General features: G+C 38.5%; 1 protein-coding gene across 2 annotated transcripts in view; it reads right to left on the reverse strand.

Moving 5' to 3' along the window:
* Positions 1 to 1,189: 1,189 nt before the first annotated feature.
* SMARCA2 (SWI/SNF related, matrix associated, actin dependent regulator of chromatin, subfamily a, member 2) overlaps positions 1,190 to 22,079 on the reverse strand; it is an 82,386-nt gene continuing 61,496 nt past the window's right edge. For both annotated transcript variants that reach the window (XM_010084570.1, XM_010084571.1), the window contains 6 exons: positions 21,098 to 21,315; positions 10,105 to 10,210; positions 9,206 to 9,307; positions 4,019 to 4,148; positions 2,725 to 2,867; positions 1,190 to 2,097 (listed from right to left, as the gene is read on the reverse strand). In XM_010084570.1, the coding sequence (XP_010082872.1) occupies positions 2,062 to 2,097; positions 2,725 to 2,867; positions 4,019 to 4,148; positions 9,206 to 9,307; positions 10,105 to 10,210; positions 21,098 to 21,315 (735 nt within the window). In that variant the 3' untranslated portion in view covers positions 1,190 to 2,061. The remainder of the gene's footprint in view (positions 2,098 to 2,724; positions 2,868 to 4,018; positions 4,149 to 9,205; positions 9,308 to 10,104; positions 10,211 to 21,097; positions 21,316 to 22,079) is intronic.

A 22,079-nucleotide genomic window follows, 5' to 3' on the forward strand; every position in this document is an offset into this window, starting at 1 on the left:
GCCTGGAAAGCCAACTGGATCCTGGGCTGAATCAAGAGCAGTGTGGCCAGCAGATCGAGGGAGATGATTCTCCCCCTCTACTCTGCTCTCGTGACACTCAACCTGGAGTACTGCGTCCAGGTCTTGGCCCCCCAACACAAGAAGGACGTCGAGCTGTTGGAGCGGGTCTAGAGGAGGGCCATGAAGATGATCAGAGGGCTGGAGCACCTCCCATATGAGGACAGGCTGAGAGAGTTGGGGTTGTTCAGCCTGGAGAAGAGAAGACTCCGGGGGGACCTTATAGCAGCCTTCCAGTACCTGGAGGGGGCCTACAGGAGAGATGGGGAGGGATTTAAAAGGCCATGTAGTGACAGGACGAGGGGTAATGGATTTAAATTGGAAAAGGTCAGATTTAGATTAGCTGTTATAAAGAAATTCTGGACACTGGAACAGGTTGCCCAGGGAAGTTGTGGATGCCCCATCCCTGAAGGTGTTGAAGGTCAGGCTGGATGAGGCTTTGAGCAACCTGGGCTAGTGTAAGGTGTTCCTGCCCGTGGCAGGGGTGTTGAAACTTGATGATCTCTAAGGTACTTTCCAGCCCAGGCCACGCTATGATTCTATGATTCTGTTTACAAATCGCCTCCTAGGCTTGTGCATTTTATACTCAATATATATTAAAATCTAAGAAGTTTTGATTTTATAGAGTAGCAACATTAACTGTAGATTTGTAGTTCAAATGTTTACACTACCACATCTTAGTGCACCACAACCCTGATACCTCAAGATAATACTTAAGCTGATGTACAGGTGGGCTGGCTGCCTGCATAACTAACTGTATTCATGCCCACTGAGACATATAGATATGTATTTCCTGAAAGACAATGAAATGTTTATTTTCTTGCTTAATCACTTCAATTGTAATTAGGTAATGAACTACACTTTTACTTCCAGGTATTATTTTACTACTTCAATTTTATTATTTTTATTTTAACATGTATTGCATACCTTCTCTCCATCTCTGAAGATACTTCTATGGTATTTGAATGAGTTCATATTTTACATTCAGGACAGACCACAGTGGACCTCTCTACAGGAGACATTCCTGCCCTCTCACCCCTACCATAAAAAGGTTTTTGTAGAACTCATAACACAAAGTTGCATCTATTGAGCTAAGTTAATTCTTTATTAGAAAAGCACCAACACCACATTCTTCAAAATTACTGGATTTTATTTGCCTCAGGCTTATGACTTGCAACCAAAGACATTGTGCAAAGAAAGCAAAGATTAAGTACACTTTAGGGAAAAGGTGATAATCCACATTGGTAACACAGAAGATCAGTCTGATGAAAGAAGCCATCCATTACACTATATAGATTGCGATATTGAATAGCATTTTTTTAATCCAACTTTTTTAATCGAGGAAAAAAAAGTTAAGCAAAGTTTACAGTAGACATAAAATTGATATAATTCAAAAAGCATTTTTCTGAAGATCATCAAGCATAAAATGGAAAAACGTATATGGGACAAGGTGGATGAAGGCTAACTACTGTACATTTATAAGCTATTAAACAAAGTTGCATATATGTACCACAGTGTAAAAAAACAATACAGAACGAATAAAAACTTTGAAAAGTGCCTGATGAAAAATAAAATAACCAGTTGCTTTTAATGGCTTCTCCTGGTTATCAATGCTACAAAAGACTTCTTTTTTTGTCTTTCCGATGCCACTGAAAAACATCCTATCAAATTATAAAACCAGGCACAATCAAACCATTACTGAGTTAAAACCAGCCCATAGAAATATACTACCAATCCACATTTTCCATCAAAAGTGTTTTTTTCGTTGTTTTGTTTTTAAATCTTTTGAGGCCCATTAGGTCACAATATGTTACATTTTTTTCATTTTTTACACCGTGATATCATATGTTTGTCTGGCACTATCCTAAAGCTAATTTATAGAGAATGAGAATACAGAAACAACCCAATGTCTATTTGACAAAATGAATTCACTGGGTGTAAAGTAGGAGAAGGGAGAAGAGAAGGGAAAGGGGTCAGTTCTGCCAAGAAAATAAACCCTATGGATCACTCATCATCACTTCCGCTTGCTTCCGACTGGTCCTAGAGGTAAGAGACACAAGACAAGTCAGAAATTCTTTGCCAGCTGCTCTGTGGAATTTGTTAAAGAAGGAAAAAAAGAAAAAGGAAGAAAAAGGAAGAAAAATGACAATTAAACTGACAAATCAAGATAGCCTTAAGAAAGGTATTATGTTATCTAATATTTCTCTTTCATGACATTTCATTTAATCACTGTAGACTTCTTTAGAGAAGGAAAGACACACCAGATCTTTCTTTCTACTCAGACATTTAAACATAACTGGGAAGAAGTCTGTTTTCATTTGTTGCAATAGTAGAAGCACCCACCAAAAAAAAAAAACCAATCAAGCTAACATTTTTTTGTCTGTGGACAAAAGCAAACAGACCATGAGTTTTAAAGGTTCAATAAAAGTAGGAAGAGCTCCAAGAAATAAGCTCCAAACTTATTAGACATTTTGTCTTTCAGCACTGAGACCAGATTCATAAGCACACCCAGATACAGTTAACACCCCCGCCCAAATCTCTCAAGATGATCAATACAGATTAAAAATATGCTGAAGCATGAATAGTTCAGAATTCTGACAGCAAGCAGGACAGGGCAGAGACGCAATGACTGCAACCACTTCCATAGTCTTAGTGAACAAAACTTACATTTTCATCTTGATCCTCATCACTATCATCATCACTCACGACAGGCTTGGCTTTTGCTCGGCTTTGCCTCTTCTTGCCTTTTCCTTTCTCCCGACTTTTTTCATCTTTCTTATTTAGCTTGATTTTGACTTTCACTGATTTTGCTGCAAAAAGTTTAACAGCATACATGAATGTAACTTTCACTTATCAATTTTAAAATGTTGTCTCTGTTCACAGATATTCATCCCTGCTACCAGCCTGAAAAGATATTCCCCTCTGTTCTTCATCTGGACCGTGGAATGATGAAGCAGAAATATTTGCTTTTATTTCTCTACTTCCCGGAAGTTTTAACAATAATTTGTATTAAACGCTAAAGAATAACTTTAAGTTGGCCATGTCCATCTACTTTTAATTTTCAGAATGCATGGTGACAGGTTGTATATGATCTTGTGGGAAGATAAACATCTACAAATATTTTTTCCTTGTACATAGAAATATTTATCCTCCGTACAAACAGAATTTTTTTTTTACATTTTTATTTAGAAATGCTATGTGGAAGTGACTGACAAATTCTGAGTTGACACCTTTCTGAAGAACACGTTAAATTCCTGATTCCAGAATATAATTTCCAAATGAACTGCTAATGTTGAATGCTTAGCACACCCACTTAACCTATTCGGAAGAATAGCTCAGGGCCAAGTACTACAGTTTCTGTAACTAAACAGACAGGGTAGCTATAGAGTATGGGCAGATATGTTGAGCGGCAGAAAGTGGAATGAAGGGATCCCTCCTTTTCTGCTGTATCATGCTTCCAAGTCTGCAGGGACTGAATGAGTGTCATCTCCTGCTTCTGAAACAATTGGAGTTTCACTTAGTCTTTGTCACACTGAAGAATATTTGCAATATCTTCTGCTTCTTAATCAAGTGATAAGTTTTATGTCACACCACGCCTGAAGGTTGACCACTCACGGATAAACACTGTCTCTAGCCTTTCCAGGCACTTCTGTTTACAAATAACATGAACAGAAACAGAAGGTTTTACAAACACTCATGGCCAGTTAGATCTGCTTCCACAAAGCACCTCTGTGATTTGTTTCTGGCTTAAAAATAGTTTACTATACTCTAAAAGGTACAGCCAGAACATACAGCCAAAAGACTTAAGCTGAATGTTAACACCCAAAGGAGCGAATTTAGTAAGAAATTACTTTCACCAATGGAAAACAGAACCTTATAATCAGTCTCCATGCAGAAACTGGAAAACTTCTCCTTCCATCCCTAGATGCAATCACTTTTCAGTATTTAGCAGAGGACTCACATTCTGATTCTGACTCTTCTTCTTCATCATCTTCGTCATCATTGCTTTCATCCTCAGTTTCTTCTTCTTTGGCAATCTTCTGTCGTGCACTTTTGAATACGGACTGAAGAACAATGGAATCCTCATAGATCTACAGTACAAATACAAATATGTGTCAGAACTGTAAAGTCAAGCAATATCAAACATTCACAGCATGGACCTTAATTTCTGGTTCAAACCCACAGAGTCTATGGCCTTTTCAAATACTGAATATCAATGCTTCTTGCCTGAATTTTACAAGAAATGCCAACGTTAATTTTTCATGCTCTAAATAAAGAAATCTGTCAATAGTGAGCCACAAAAGTACAATTCTTAAAATGTATTACATCTAAAGTGCCCCGTTAGAGTGTTTTTATTTTTATTAACACAGGAACCATTGTGTATTTTAATTAGATCATAACAGCTTTGAAAAACTGCCAGAGAAACAGATTTCAGCAGTAAGCACCTTAATTAAAAAATGGGTTATGGTCTAGCAATACAGTTGGTAATGACAAATGGCTAACCCTCATGTTAATTATCCTTACTTTTTTTTTCTGAAATCCAAAGTGGCTACAAGGAAAATAATTTATGCCAAGTAGCTCATTCCTCCCTTCCTCTCAGATCTACGAACACTGGAAAAAAACCTGTAACCGCTGCTTATTCTAAACTTAGCACCTGTTCTCAAACATTCTGTAGCTTGTTAAGTATCTTAGGTACATCAGATTTTCTCTTTAACCTCAAGCATGAGGGGGCTCTCAAGAGTGAGCGGACTACCTTTGGCTAGTAGCACATTTCTCAGATTAACACAATAAAAATCTTGTTGTTTTGCTGAGTATCTGGTACTTCATTATCACCTTAACAAATAAACTTGTACATTTTGTTTTGCAAAATGTCAGAAGCCAAGCACTGGACTATTCAGCACTAGACAATTAAGAATAGTTAACAGAAGTGTAGAGAGTCATAGATTGTATTTGGTTTTATCATCATCATCATTTGAACTACCTTGGCTGTCATACTACTGCTCTGGCTAAATTCCAGACTTTCTTGTATAGAAGGACAGTCAGTACTTGTGAGAAAAATAATGGAAGGATTTTTGGCTGCCATTATGCAACCTGTATCTTAAAACCAATAAAACTGCTGTAATACTTTGCAGGTTCAACAAAATGAATTAGAAAAACTTTGTTCAGGATACTTCACATGAAAAATGCAATCTCTCTTTTTTCACTTGACCGCCCAATCCTTCTTAGAAAAACTGTCTCTCCCTGCAGATTGCTCCCCATTCTGTAAGTACCACTGCACTTTCTGTTATGTTTGACTGCTCTCGATCATGGTAAAATTTCTTGACATATATATAATGATAATGAATATTTTGAAAAGGCCTTTCTCCTGTTGTCTTACAACATTAGTGGGCTGTGAGATTCCACAGCTTCCTTCCTCAAATGATTATTGACTTTCTCTTATACCTACTTCTTTTCAAGTCAGCTATTGGTAGAAGCCCCTGAGTTTGTCCTTAGGACCATTTATTTTTCTTATGCATAGGCTTAGCATATTCCATTGTTCTTAGGAATGACTCTTTCAACTAACATTGCTGTCCTTTCTCAGACCAAACACCTTTCTAAGACAAAAAGAATTCAGGAATCGTACAACATCATATTTTTTTAATGCTGGTCACTACATATTTAAGGTAACACTGTGACCCAGGCTATTAAGCAGAATTTCCTAGAAAAATAAAGCATTTTTAAAAAATGATTTTAACCTTCTTACTGCACAATTATTTGTAATATTCAGTATCTATTTTGATCCAGAAAAACACTGGGGCCACTTCAGAAAAATCTGTGCAAATAAAGTTTTCTTATTTTGACTGAAAGCCAATTCAAAGACGTTTAAAAAAGCAAGCAGCAATGACAGTGGAACTTCCTTCAAAAAGGGAGCAGCAATGACAACAGAACGTCACGACAAATGAGAACACTCCTGACAAATCTTCTGTTTCAACAGGTACATACTATTGTTAATTCCTTATATGTCTGTGCTTCATTTGACCATTACAATACTAAAAACTTTTCAAATAGCGAGGCTATATTGAGGACAAAAGCCTCAAAACAAAGTGTCTCCCTGAAAACACCTCATAAGGTTTGAGCTCACTCCAAGGAAAAGCAGCATGCAAGATACTAACAGAGCAAACAAAGAGAATTTCACTTGAAGCCACCGTGTATTTAAACAACTGCCTGAATTAGCCTTTTGGTTTTGGGTGCACACGCAAATAATCTAGTTTTTATTGAAGTGAACTGGTATGTCAGAGCAAAGGTGGACCCAAACTATAACAAAGAACATGAGGTAGCCTTAAAAACTGGAGGACTGCTGTCGAAGTGTCCTGCAATTCTCTGGAAATCAAAATGAATGGTATGAGAACTTAGCAGAAAGAAATCTAAAAAAACCTTAAATAAGAGTTATTTGGGCTTCACACTATCAGAAGTAATACTAGCTATAGTGATTAATGCTGTGTGGGGGATGACCCTGACTTGATGCTGGGTGGCCACCAAAGCCACTCTATCACTCCCCCTCCTCAGCTGGACAGGAGAGAGAAATTACAAAGAAAGGCTCATGGGTTGAGGTAAGGACATGGAGAGATCAATCACCAATTACTGTCACTGGCAAAACAGACTCGACTGGAGAAAATTAATTTAATTTATTACCAATCAAATCAGAGGAGGATAATGAGAAAAAAACCCCTAAATCTTAAAACACTTTCCCCTCACCTCTCCGTTCTTCCCAGGCTTAACTTTACCCCCTGTGTCTCTACCTTCTCCCCCCTCCCTGAGCAGCAGGGGGGGATGCAGAATGGGGGTTGCAGTCAGTCCATCACACATTGTCTCTGCCGCTCCTCCCTCCTCAAGGGGGACGAGTCCTCACAGTCTTCACTGCTCCAGCATGAGGTCCCTCCCACAGGAGACAGTCCTCCATGAACCTTCTCCAACATGAGTCCTTCCCACGGGCTGCAGTTCTTCACAAACTGCTCCAGTGTGGGTCTGTTCCACAGGGTGCAGTCCTTCAGGAACAGACTGTTCCAGCATGGTTCCACCACGGGGTCACAAGTCCTGCCAGCAAACCTGCTCCAGCCTGGGCTCATCTCCACATAGCTCCACTGGTCCTGCCAGGAGCTGCTCCAGTGTGAACTTCCCACAGGGTCACAGCCTCCTTTGGGCATCCACCTGCTCCAGCATTGGGTCCTCCCCAGGCTGCAGGTGGAGATCTGCTCTGCCGTTACCCTCCATGGCTGCAGGGGCATGGCTATCTCACCACGGGCTGCACCACAAGCTCAGGGGAATCTCTGCTCCAACACCTGGAGCACCTCCTCCCCCTCCTTCTGCACTGACTCTGTCTGCAGAGTTGTTCCTCTCATATTCCCATTCCTCTCCCTCAGCTGCTATTGTGCGGCAGTTTTCCCCTTCTTAAATGTGTTATCACAGAGGCACTACCACAGCTGATGGGCTTGGCCTTGGCCAGCGCTGGGCCCATCTTGGAGCTGTCTGGCAATGGCACTATGGAATGTAGGAGGAGCCTCTAGCAGCTTCTCAAAAGAAGTCACCCCTGTAGCCCCGTGCTACCAAAACCTTGACATGCAAACCCAATACATGTTGGTACACTGGAATGGAAAATAATACTGTAACGCTCTGATACAGGTTGAGTTATTTCCAAACAGAGCGGTAGTATCTACAGAACTTTTCTAGCCACTCCGAATTATTCCTGTCAATTCTACCACCTCTGCCTAACAAGAGACCAGTTTCCCAACTTGACTCATCGTGATGAGAATAATTTCATTATTTTTCCCATTTAGCTACCAATTTTTCTTTGCCTCTTTTGACCTCCTCTGCCAACTTTTACCATTTTCTAAAGTCCTAGTGATACTTTTGGTATTAGCTTTCCTTTTTTCCTTTTTTTTTTTTTTTTTTAAAACAATTAGAAATTTATAGCTGTTGCACTGCTATGTGACTAAGCAGTAAGCTGGAAATTTATATTTGGACATGTAGCAAAATCTTGTCCCATGTTTCCTATCATAATTAATTTTCTTATTAAAATATTTTTAGCTGATTTATTTATAGGTCGTTTCCGTATAACTGAAGACAGTAAAAATACCACACAAACATATTACAGAAAACATTTTCTGTCTCTAGATAGCAAAAATAATCACAAATTATAAGCTGTATTCAACAACTCTTCATAATTATTGCACGCTCATTTTAACTTTTAATTCTCAAATTTTAATATAAACTCCCCTATCTACCTAAGGGACATCAGTAATGTTTAGGAATTTGCAGGATGCACTACTATTGGCAGCATCAGCCTTCAGCTTAGTTTTACTTACATTTCTTTTAACATAATTTTTTCCCTCTTGCACGTTATGGGAATGGTCTTCACGTTCTCTGTTTCAATTTAACATTGTGTTTGCATCACATCAATAAGAATAATAATTTATTACTATGTTTCACTGTACTGTGAGACAACTTTTCCATCTGTCATCCAGATTCTGTAGTTTCTCCTTTTGTGTCAGTGTCGTTATGAATACACCACACTGGGCACATTCACGTGTGTGAAACATCTGTTTCAGATAAGAGATTTTGCCTTCTAAACCTCCAAGACTCATCTGGGATTTATTATTATTGTCTCTTAAAACAGACACTGATCTCTCAACATTAAAAAAAAAAAATAACAAAATGTTCAGAGAGTATAAAGCTTCATATACAAAGGTTTACTGCTGGACAAACCTTGAATTTTTATCTTCCATTAGCAGAACTGAAGAGTTCACAATGATGTATTTCCTCAACATCCTGTCCTAAACTGTACTGTTACATCTCCTTCTCCCATCCACTGTGGTAAACTCAAGATGATGTGCCTTTTACCATAGATTACAATAGTCTTACAGCAGCATTAAACTACAAACAGATCAGAAAAAACTGATCTCAAAATTAGAGCCAAAACCAATTTCTCTGCATGCACACACTGCAGCTGTGTCAAGTGAATTCTGGATGATTCTAAGAATTGGGACATTTTTCTCTACTCATACTAAGAATTAAAACACAGGGTTTATATACATGAAGTAACAATCCACAAGCACTCTAAACAGTAAGTAGGGGAGACCGGTATGTTTAACACAAAGTGCTTCACTCAAACCTGTGATCCCTCCAAATTGAATGTCTGAGCATTGTGACACAGCAACATGACATCCTTCTCCAAGTCTCCAAGACTGCGATACTTATGGTTGCGAATTCTTTCCTGTTGCATTCATTGAGGAGGAGAAACAGATGGACAGTGTTGCAGAAATAAAAACAGCAGACAGGACACTGAATTAATATTTGATTTCAACACATTCAAAGCTTTCTCTTTAAAAATTTTACCTAAGCATCAAGACAAGTATCTGTTTAAAACAAACAATCAAAATGTCTTAAAATGTATTCTTAACATATTACCCCAAAAAATACTCCAGGGCAATAAAGTAAAAATTAAGCAATTGCTGCGTGAACTGGAAGGGGCAAAATCAACAGAAATGAAGCTCTTTTGGTAAAAGCAGTTCTGGTCTCTTCTTCCAGCACAGAAACAAATAAGCTGTGACATGAATGAAAGTCATAGTTATGGTATCACCTACCATGCACCAAGCTGCCTAAACCCCATCTGCCAATCTGTTTGGATCTGACCTGCCTGTTCCAAGATGTGATGCTAGTTTAGAGATGACTGTATTCCTCCAGAACATTAAACCTTCACAAACACTGTGTTTTTACCAAAGATGGGCTTACAGATTCACAATTAGGTCTTTGTAAAAAAACCACTGAAATGGCATCTCTGAAAGTGTCATTCATATTGCACTGCTACATTTTGATTTTACTTTGAAATTGCAGTGATATACTGCAATAGACTAAAAATTCCTAGCAAGGTGTATAACAATGTTTAAAATCTAAGCCACAAATACAGGTACATGCAATATTCATGTTGTAATTTTAATGATGATTTCATGATCAGCGTTCTGCATAACAAAAATAAATGGAGGAATCTCCACTTCCAGTAAAGGTTCTTACCTTTATCTTTTTGAAGTCCACTGGTTTCCTAATCAATTCATAATACTCTGGTAATTCTTTCCTAGATGGGAGCTGAATGAAGACTTCACTTAGCTGCCGTCCTGAACTGTGAAGAAACACAAACCCATAATGCAAAAAATTACTACAACTTTATCACAAAAAACACACACACATGCAATCTAATCATAGGAAAAATAATAAAAATTTTTTTTCTTTCAAAGAATTTGAAATTGAACCCTGCTCTGATTTTTTAATTTGGTACAAATCATTAATTTGTAATTTAATATATATCGTTTGTGCTGTTGTCCTAACATATCACCATCATTATAGGATCATATGTGTAGGAGGCTTTATGGATGCAGGATCATGATTTTAATCTCAATTCCATAGTGGTTTCTCAGTTCTGTTCTATAATTTTTAGCAATTTTTTAGTCTCTCCTCCTTTTTTAGCAAAATTTTTTGTCTCGCCTGCATTTTAGCAAACTTTTTAGTCTCTCCTGTTATTGTAAGTTTATCTTCTTCTTGGTCATTTTAGCATTGTTTTGTACCTCTCCTCGTCCTCATCCTAGCAAGCCGTTTGTTCATACTGATTGCCATTATACCAGATGCTGATTGCTATCAGACTAACTAAGGTGTTAGAACAAAAAAAAATATTAACCTCCATTAATGACTGTTAGGTTTCTGGGAAGATTATTTAACTGTGTTTAAAATCACTACTGCCATTTGTACTTCTCCAGTCATATAAAGTGATGGGTTATCTAAAAACCTTTCATACTCTAGGGACATTGCCTATGACTTACAGGTATTCAGAATTTCTAAGATTTACGGCTTTCCCATTGTTCATCCTTTACTAATAGCTATTTTAACACTTCCAAATTGAGGGTTTTTTAATCTTATTTGTGGCTTCCGAAATAACACCTGGCTGTAAGTCACCTGGAGATGAAATGTGTTGATGGCACTTATGGGTTTAGTCTCGTTTTTTCTTTTTCCCCATGTGTGTGTCATCTTTCTCACAGATAAAGTAACAGAAAAAATGTTCTGCTGAGAGGATCCGTAATTCACTGCATGTAGCATTCGCAAGCAGTTCCCAGCCCACATTCACATGCTTCCTTCTCTCACAGCTCCTCCAAAAAGGCCTTTTCTTATTTGCATCTTCAGATGGTAACTCACAGATACCAGTCCTTCATAGGAGTTGGCCAAGAAAGCTGACAAGTCCTGGTCTCCACCTGAGCTGCTCTCTCGCACAGTCATCCTCCACAGTGGTGTGGGATCTTATCAGACACATTAAACTAACACTGAATTGAAGGTTAACTGAGGAAATTCTGCCATGGAGGGTAAGGGTGATAGAAACCACAGAACAGCTCTGCCCTCTCTATGAAAGGCATGAATGCCTACTATATCTTAGGCATTTCTTAATGCCTGAAACAACGTCAGAATTTGAGGAGATACTATTTTTCTTACAGTCCCGATAGACCAAGGAACAAGTAGCAATGAACAGAATTTCCTAATTTCCTAAATAGCTGTTGCTCACCTAATTCAAGATTTCTTATTGTTCTCATTTTAGTCCTGGGACACTGCTGTTCCTTAAATCCTTGCAACAGCAATGACAATAATGTAAATGTTCTAATTGCAGATTGCTTATCAGTGTTGTTCAACCAATATCTTGGGTGTCAACTGGCAGCTAGAGTATTTTTCCATCCAGTGCAAACATCTGTCTCACCCTGACAACTTTCGTCTGAGTTGCAGCAGCAGAAGCTGTTCCCCTTGCTGGTTTAGCAGTAACTGCCAGGCTGCCTCCTAGATTACCGTAAGACTTTGGCACACGCATGAATGCACTTCTGGGTGCTGCTGCTGCACGATCAGACAAGGCGACGTGCTGCGCATCTCTGTCAGGGAAGGTGAGAGTGAAGTCTATCTACCCCACACTGCTGTTTGGGTACGTACCCCGACAGACCACCTGCACCTCACACTTCAAGCAGTTAATAGCAATTTCACCCAACAGATCTAATTTTTTTTGAAGCACTGTGAAACTGAAATAGAGGAAATAATAAAATGTCCAGATAATTGTCATCCCAGGTCTTACTGTATCTCTCCTGACAGCAAACAACTGTGAAACTCAGGGCGCTGCAACTATCTCCTTTGGTATTGATTCACACCAGAGAGAAATCTGTTATTTTCATACTTCCCCTTTCAAAGTGGGAGGTGTTTATACTATGGACTTAATGGCACCAGTCTTGCTAATGATCTATGTGAGTGACTACATCACGGTACATGACAGAACTTGTCTTCATCCCAGACTGCCTTGGCCTCAAGTTGCACCAGGGAAGGTTTAGGCTGGATATTAGGAAAAATTTCTTGACTGAAAGAGTGATCAGGCATTGGACAGGCTGCCCAGGAAAGTGGTGGAGTCACCATCCCTGGAGGTGTTCAAGAAACGTGTAGAAGTGGTGCTTAGGGACACGGTTTAGTGAGTTAGGTGGTGTTGGGTTGACAGCTGGACTTAATGATCCTTGAGGTCTTTTCCAACCTTTATGATTCTTTGAAATTTGGACACTTTTTGTTGTTCATAAAGAGAAGTGTTGACTACTCACAGCTGCAACTGAGATCAATGATTTTTTTTTCTGAACCTATAAAACACTAACTACTCTGAGAAATCAGATCTCTGGTGCCCAAATGGTGTCTTAAAATTTAAGTTCAATTCCTCACTTGTAAAATGTGAATAAAATGTTGTGAAAAAAGTTCTCTTATCTGCAAAACATTCAGACTCCTTATGAGCATTATAAAGAAACCCAGGGGGAACTCAGCCATTCATTAAGTGATCAGTGCCCACGTTGTGTAAGTAAGGCACTGGTCCAGTGGAAAAGCAAAGCAAAGCAAAGCAAAGCAGTACACTGTTGTGTCATTACACAGCACACTACAACATACCTTCCTGAGGGAATCACATTAGGTTTCCACCTTTTTTTCTGTTATATCCCATTTTTCTGTGTGCCTGACTTCACAAACTCAATAAAGTTATTTTAATAAATCTGTGCAATATATTGACATATGATATAGATGTAAGCTAATCCTTCAAAAAGTGTGCAAAGCTGCTTTGAAAACTTTGTGTATTATGAATCTGGATTTGCTATGCAGAAGGACAGTTATCACTGCTGTCGAAACTTCAGCAGCTTTGTTTTAGCAGAAATAGCTATCTTAAACAAATTACTAAACTACTGATACTGGTGCCTAACAACAAACAGAATTATTTAAGTATAAAGAAAACAGCTACTAATAATCTAATTTTGATCACATTGTAAAACATGTTTGGCATATTTGTTCTACTAAAAAACCCAGTGATGATTATAGAGCTTTTTATCTCATGGCTATATTTTTTTTTTCTTTACATACAGACACCCACTCTTATATTTTATATTAAAATTATAACAGTAGTAAATTATTAAACAGCAATAGCCTATTTTCAAGATGTAAGTCTAGCCAACTGCAATTTGTTCACACATTCTATTAAACTGAGAATGCCATAGAAAACCTTCCAGCTTTTGCATGATAGAATTAATTACTGAGAATCATTTAAGGCCATGAAAGAAAAAGCATTAAGGGCATGAAATATGCAACAGACAGAAGACTAATGCCTGATTTTCTCTGCTCAGATCAATAACAGCTTATTCTGTTCTATCGTTTTTATAAACCTCCTCTTACAAAGATATATCTTCTGCTCCCTTCGTATATGTGCATCTATGCTGTAAATGAATGTGATCGTTTCTTACATAATCGCAAATGGCTGTGTTGTGGATACAACAGGAGAAAAATCAGTAATTATTAATGCAACTCTGTCCCCACTTTTGTAATTAGAAAATAATAACCACAACAATTACCACATAAAAATCATGCGCAGTAAAAATCACTTACAGTTGCCTAGCAACTAGCAGGATATGTGCTGAAGGGAAGAAGGACCAGAATAAATTAAAAGACCCGACTGCGAAAGAACTGTGAGTGACAGTTCACTGCTACTGCATCAGCTAAACATGCTAGTCCTATGCATGCTCACAAAAAAAATATTTGCATGCTGTGCAAGTTAAAAATCATTAATAAATATTGCTCATTTAAAAATATTTTTGCTTAGAAAAATATTTGTGCTCAATGTTTCTCATTTTCTCTCATTTTTGTCAAACTGCTTATAAGGTGAATACAAGCAGCTATTTCCACCCATTTGTCAGCATTATCTTCAGTAGAGTTAAATGCAGGAACAATTAGGCCCCATTTGCATGAGGCTCCTTTTCTATTTGTCCTCTGTGGCAGCACGAGGCCAGAAGCAAGCCACCACTGACCTGTGGGAAGTATCACTACTGTCAACATCTTTTCTCTGGAACCAGAAGAGACAACTATGAAGCTGAAACTGCAAGATGTTCTCGCATTTCTGGCAAATTTCACGCTTTCAACAAACACTGAAATTCAATTTAGAGTGGGTCAAATGAAGAGTTCTGCATGCTTGCCCTAATCAGAGCACTCAAAATCAGAACCACGGCATGCAAATTACCACTTTTAATGAAATGCAACTCACAAGGACACTCTAAAAAAAGTGAGGGGGTGGGGGGGGGGAATTGGAAGATCTTACAGAGTGAGGTAGTTCCTCTGTATTTAATAACTTCCAACACTAACCCAGCTATGTAGGGAGATCGCTAATTTTCATTAAATGTATTTAATGATTCTTCCTTTTTGTAACTGCCTGCAATTAATACATGGTGGACCTGTCCCCATCACTGCAATGGAAGTGTGTTAAAATATTTTAAAATCTAACTCCTAGCTTTGACATACGACTATGTAATCCATAACTTTGGCTTAGCTATAAGTAAGAACTATTTGCTTTGCATCCTTGAATATTCAAGAGTGGCAGCTGGCATAATTAGTTACTAGTTAGATTAGTAATGGCTGCTTACATTACTGACCATTTTATAACAGCTAAGAACTGATAACTTGAGAAAACAGCTGGAAATAGTCTGTCTAAAATCCATTTCACATAGAGAGAAAAACACCCCCTCCCTGAGCTACGTCCTGTCAAAATTAGAATACTGTGGGCACTTTAAACATTTTGGCTATAATGATGCAGGGATCAAAATCCTAAGCACCACAAACAGGGGAAGTCTCTTGCCAAGCAGGAAACACGGACAGGGCACAACCACCCCACCCTCTAATTTTCTCATCAGCTTTATTAAAATGTGGTCAGCAGCCACCTGCTATGGGGAGGTGGTTTTGTGAAGTTAACTGGCACACCACACAAGTCCTTACTTTAAGTCTCACGGAGCAGAGAGCAAGTAGATGACAAATGAAAATCACTGTATGTAACAGAGCTACCAGCATCCTGGGACTCAGCTGTTGCTATCTAAACAAAGCTAATGCAAGCTAGCAGTAGCATCAAACTGACACCTAGACAGGAAACCTTCAACACTCTGATGCAAGACAGAAGAGGACAGTGGATTTGTAGGGAAGCTGAAGGATTACAAGATATGAAGTATCATTCTTTTTCTCCACTTAACAATCAGGAAAGGGAAGCTACACTTACAGCTTGTCTTCCTCTGAAATAAAAAAAGAAAGGAAAACCTTCAAAAGAGGAAAACGATAGTCTGAGTGACTAAGCCTGCATGTGCACGATGCAAAGACCACAGCTGAGGCTCAAATTTGGTATACAAACTCCTTATTCTGAAGAGAACATCTATGTCCAGTAAAACTGTCCCTGCTTTCAAAAGGCTAAAGCATTTAAATTGGACATACAAACTAATTCAATTTTATGAAAACATAACATACATATTACACATATGATTCTATGATTATCCATTTCTATGGGCATTCCCAATTTTAGGGGGAAGGAAAGACAGGTTAAAAGCATCGGAACTGGAAAAAAGTGTGACAGTAATGCTGGACTGATGCATTTCAACTTGCTCTATTCTCAACAGGTGTTTCACACTGCAAGGTTAGGACAAGGTACAAGGCTGCAAAGGCACCTAAATATCAGTTTAAGAAATAATTGCAACAAAATCCCAGATTAAAATGTATTCTTGCAAATGGAGACTGCAAAGATGATGCATATACTTTACACTGGGGAATCAGGATCAACTGTGTAACTGGAAAGGTGTTTACAGGTCCCTGAATCTAGGGCCTTGGTATTGTAAATAACCATATAAAAGCTTTTTAACCACAGAACAAAGCCCAAATCCATCTAGGTATTTCTGCCCCAATATTCTGTATGGAGGGTTTCCAGAACTCAGCTAACAACTTGCATATATTCATGAATGTTTACACTCATATAACGTGACCACCATCCTGTATTTTACATATTTCTACACTCACCCTGTGTTTATGCTTCTCTTCTTTCCCAGGTGAAGTTAGTGAGAGCAATCACCTTCTCCTCTCAGATTGTGCTGTACTTAGATAAACAAACCAACCTGTTTCCTTTTGCAAGACCCTCGCATGCTACTTATAACTGAAAGAATTATTTACTCTTGTCTCAGTGTAAACTAATCTTTCTTGAATGGAAAAGTATTCAAGTACTACACACAGCAACACAGAAGCATTAATGGTGTCAAATATAATGGAATACACATACAGTGAGTAGTTCCTCAACCAGACAGGCGACAGTGTTGGGGCCAGGCTTGTATCTTGTTTCTGGACAATACTGATGGCTCGTAGTTAACTTTGATCAATATTTTCTTTGCTCAGGTCATTCTTTTTCAGTCAGTTCCACATGATGAGCTTCCAACCCAAATAAAAGTTTCCTATTTTTAGTCTTTAAGTACCTGATAATGCACTCTGAGGTACTGTATTTCAGTATGTCTGAAACTGTCTTCAGTCTTCCATAATACCAACCCAATATTGGTATTTTAAAACTTTGTATTTTGGCTAGACATTCCTCATTTTTTAATATATATCATTAATACATTATGATCTATGCCAACACCAGTTCTTCAGGAACTTTCATGCTATCTTCTTTCCAATTTAATAGTTCCTTTTTTTTAATAGTGTCTTCAGTTACCTCTTTTTCCTTTTTTTCACTCAGGTAAGAGAGCTTACTCATTAGATCTCTTCTTTCTTTCCCATTAGCTTGTACTTTTCCTGTGGTACCCTATAAAATGCTTTACCAAAATCACAGAATCCTAGAAAGGTCCGGTTCAGAAGGGACCTCTGAAGATAAGCTAGTCCAAGTTCCCTGCTGTGGGTGGACAGGGACATTTTCCACTAGATCAGCTGACTAGAAGTAGGAGGATTCTGACCATCTTTTCTACCTTACTTTTGCTTCATTACAAGTTTATTCTCCTTTCTAAGCCATTTTAGATGAATCCTAGATTAACTCAGCTTCAACTCTGATGGCAAAACAGTGTAGAAGTGAAAAAAAGGCTCTGCATTTGTAGTACTGCTCTGGATCTATGGTTGGCAACATGCTTTCTGGTTTGATACTTAAAAATTAGTAATAAGGGCACAGGTGCAGTTTAAGAAGGTGGCAGGGAATTCAACAAGCATTTTTACTGCTTAATGATTTTGGAGCACTCACCCCACATTTTTTCAGATTGAGGTATGACCATTTGTTTCAAGATTAACTAAGATAAATACAAAGATACGATAAAGAAATGCTTATCAACACGAAGAAGCTTAAAGCACATCACCCAATACTGGAATCGAAAGCACAGCAGCCTGCAAGAAGTAATTATTGCCAACTTGACAAGGATCTGAACAGCTCTCACACCAAAGGAGTCCAAAGAACCCAAGATGAACACTTTTACAGTGCCTCCTCACACCTCTCTCCTTTTTCTCCTCTTTTACTATTTCTCTTATTACACGGGAGACACCACAGGTACCAGAATTCCAGGAAACCAATGCAGTTAGGCTGCCAGTCAAGTCAATTGCAGCATAAAATGCTGAAGCTTTCTCTCCTACAGTGGGTTCCCAGCTCTCTAGAAAGATGCAAAGAAACTCCGTTTGTAGCTATAAATTGCTCTGTAAGGACTATGAAACTTATCATTAATGGAATGTCTCATATAAAATCAGTATCATGGTGGGGTGTGGGGTGGGAGTAAAAGGAAATGTGAGAGTTGCTATACAGCACTGCATAAAAGAGGAAAATCCTAAGAAAAAGTTTGCGCTGAGGATCCTGACAGATATTTGTAATGTAACAGTTCAAACAGTAATTTGAACTCAATGCTAACTTCCACTGTCTTGCATGGAGTTCTTTAACTGGGGTTTGCAAGTAGCTGGGTATCTACCTCTGGATTTGCTTTCAAAGAATCATATGCTGTGTTTCACTACATTGAACGTTTACCTCAAATGTTGCTAATTTGTCTGTTTAATCTTATTTTGACTTTTATAGAATAATTGTGTGGGTCAAACTTCAGTTTGCTAGAGCTTACTGCTTGTATTATTGTAGCCCCTAGCTTTCCTAGACAGAGGCAACACAGCCTATTTTGTTGGATGCTTTTTAAATAAGAAAGGAAGGGATTGTACGTGTCCCCAAATGCCTACAACAGAAGTCAAATACAAAAGAGGGAAGTATTTGGAGACTCCTTCCCTGCATCAACATTATACAGAATCGCCCCACAAAAGCAGCCAAATGGTACTCCTGATTTTTTGTGCGCACCATGGAAAAAATGTTTTTTTTAAAAAGAAGTATTTAAACAAGAACAGAGAAGTGGTTCTGTATTTACATTAAGCTCTTCTCAAAAGCAAGGGGAAACATGAGACAAAGCACACAGAGATTTGTTAGTTTAGTGATGCATTCTCTTGATTTCTCTGCCTTCTGGCTTACTATTTGCAAAAAAACTTACTACAGATTGTAGATTTGGTTTTGACAAAGTAACTCAGGACAAAGTCAGTCAGATTTTGGAAAGGTATCACCTGACCACCTTTTGGGACACAATCAGCTCCCTGTGGTCCAGATCAGCCCTCTGGACTTTCATCAAGTAGAGGTGAAACATCTATTAGCACTGAAAACTTAAGCTAAAGACAAAGATTATTTCAAGCATTCAAATACTAAATACACTAAAAATCTCCTTTTTTTCCCCAGATGAAGCTCATGACCTACTTTTCTTCTTCAAATTAACCCGTCCCTCTATACTTGTCCGAATTGCCTTCACACACACGAAAGCCCAGAGCTGAACAAACACAAACCCCCAACAAAGCTGAAGGGTTCCAATGCCTAAAACCCACTTAATTCTAAAGCTGAAAATCCTGAAAATGTTTATCGAACTCTAGAACAACCTTAATCCCAAAGATTTAAAGATTAATATTAAAGTTTCCTAATGCCTACATTTACAATTCCGTTCTGTCCCAACTTTCATAGGATTGGGTGGTTTGATGCTAACTCACAAAAAAATCAGAATACAGGAACTTGGAACACTTCTGCATAGCTCATTGCATTGAAGAGGTCAGTTTAACAGACACTTTTAATGCCTAACAGAATAGAGCTCCATACACTTTTTAAAGTGGGAACCAATTCTGTCTTGCATAAACGTGGGCTTCTGGGAGAGGGAGTAGTATGCCTTGTCACTACATAACAGCACAGTGGTTAGCTTGTTTGACAAAGATCAGATAGGAACTTCCTGGGGCACAACTGACTGGTAAAAGTCTTTAACTTCCCTGGTAACTATCAGTTACTATCAGCAACTATCCCACCACTGGAGGCCAGCAGAAATCAACTTTACTTGCTATTTTATAAATGAGAAGTAGGCACCCTGATCACAAGTGCCTGGCTTCAAGAGAAGGCTCAAGGCCAGGCATACAACGAAGAGATGCTTCCCTGCAGCCCTGACTGGAATACCTGAACTTAAATGTCTCCCCTCTCAGCTATTCTGTTAGTCGAGAGTCACAGCAAGCTGAATACACTGAGTCTGGAGTCAGCTTCCTGCTCATCATGTTCATTGCTGGTGAATCCTGTTCCAATGCAATTAACTTTTCAATGTACTCCAGAGATAGCCCACAGATCACAGAATGCTTCATTTCAACACTTAAGTGCCAAAAAAGTCAGGCATCACAGCTCAGTGTGCTTCACCAGACATCACCCAAGTTACCATTTGAAGTCACAGACTGAAAGTTGTTTACATGCAAAAATTATATTGTTGCACTTGTGCACATCACCTAATGCAAATATTTCTTGATTTTCTCTGAACGTATTTAATATTAATTTAGCTTATAATTGCTCCTTATATGATTGAAGTAATTCAATATATAGCAGAAAAGGGGTAAGTAGGCAAGAAGGCTTTACTGACTTTTTGGCAAATAGAAGTTGAGTTAAAAAATACAACTTTCTCTAACAAATCTGCATCAAGGAGGCTATTAACTAATTCTCAGCTTCTTCCTCATGAAGCAAAGATGATTTTCCGTTTGAAAACCTGTAAAACAGAAGTCTTCGAATGACATTTCAGATTAGGTGGTATTTTTTCCTGAGGTCCAGCTATTTAACATTTCGTTATGCTGAAAATAGGTATTTCTTGATAAACAGGCTTCCATCTCAGCTGTGGATAACATACTATGCTCAGTAATTCTAGTTTTTCCTTTGGCGGTTCAGAGGCTCATGATATGAGCCCTACATTTTTTGAGCTGTCTTTCAGGTCATAGTGAGGTCCATGTTAACCTACATTAAAAAAACTATAGCCATGTATTTGGAAAGACTGACATTAACACACACTGCATCACTACACAGAAAGAAAACACTGCCCAAGCTAAATGTTCTAAGTACACCTCCTGAGCACAATGACTTCATTTCTAAGCAGGAGCTCTAAGCCTACTTTTTGCATTTGTGTTTCAACAACTTCCTACCAGATGGGTCTTCAAAAAATGTCCACGAAGACCGAGACTTACAGGATCAGACCCTAAGTGGAATTACTTTTCAGAAATGGTGTCAGCAAATACTTCTAAAGACTGAAAACAAAAATGAAGCTGTTAAACGTAGAGAGAGATAGCAACAGAGAGGGAAAGGGCACATGCAACAGAGAGCAGACATCTCCAAGCTCACCTATCCTTGTAGTTTATCACAGTATCAATGATAGCATTCATTTGTTTTGTCAGTTTGGGTGGGTTGGGTGACAACTTCTCTGCAGGAGGTCTGCCTCTTCTTTTCTTTGCTTTCTCTCCATCCTCCTTCCCAGAATCTTTATCCACATTTCTTCGTCTCTTCCGTTTTTTAAGCCGGACTTCCTCTTCCATTTCTTCCAAATTGCCGTCTTCAATTGCCTGACAACCATGGATTCAAAAAGTACGATTTTTACACAAAAGAGATATTGCGAAGGGAAATAACAAGCTGTATTTAAAAACAAAAATGCAACCCCACAGAAAGCAGGTATTTCAACTCAAAATGGTCAGCTTATTTATAAAGAAGAGTACAATAAGAAACTGAGTTACTGGCAATCAAAGAGACACTAAACATCAATTTGTTCTAAGAATTCCGCTATCATCTACATAGATGGATATTTCTCTGAACCTTGAATTCCACACCAACTCACACACAGCGATGGCCTGTGGTACTGTGTCAGAAAGTGTTCAACAAGCATTCATTTGTTCACGTCATGCCAGTTTTGGCTTACGTAGTTCCATGCAAAACAGACTTTGATATCACATGTTTTTCAACAGGACAGTCCAAACTGCAGTCAGCACCCAAAGCCAGATCACAGACAGTTCTTTGTGCACACAACACACAGACAGTTGATGCAGTAATAACTTCTCTTCCAAATGGTTCAAGCAATTTCAAATCACCTAAGCACTAAAAGCATTTCCAAAATACATAATATCCTTCTAGAACAGTAACTAACAGATAGGCTGACATTACAGTGTTTTACTGTAAAAAGCACTCATAACATGGGATGCAAAAAAACCCCCCAAACAAACCAAACCTGCCCCACAGTCACAAACAATGAACACTAATTTCAATTACCTGGATGTATGCTTTTAACCAGACCCAGCAGCACTATGCAGAGGGATAAAAAAATCGCTACAAAAAA

This window comes from Pterocles gutturalis, unplaced genomic scaffold (genome assembly GCF_000699245.1).
Source record: "Pterocles gutturalis isolate BGI_N339 unplaced genomic scaffold, ASM69924v1 scaffold2675, whole genome shotgun sequence".
In the NCBI taxonomy this organism is placed as follows: domain Eukaryota; kingdom Metazoa; phylum Chordata; class Aves; order Pterocliformes; family Pteroclidae; genus Pterocles; species Pterocles gutturalis.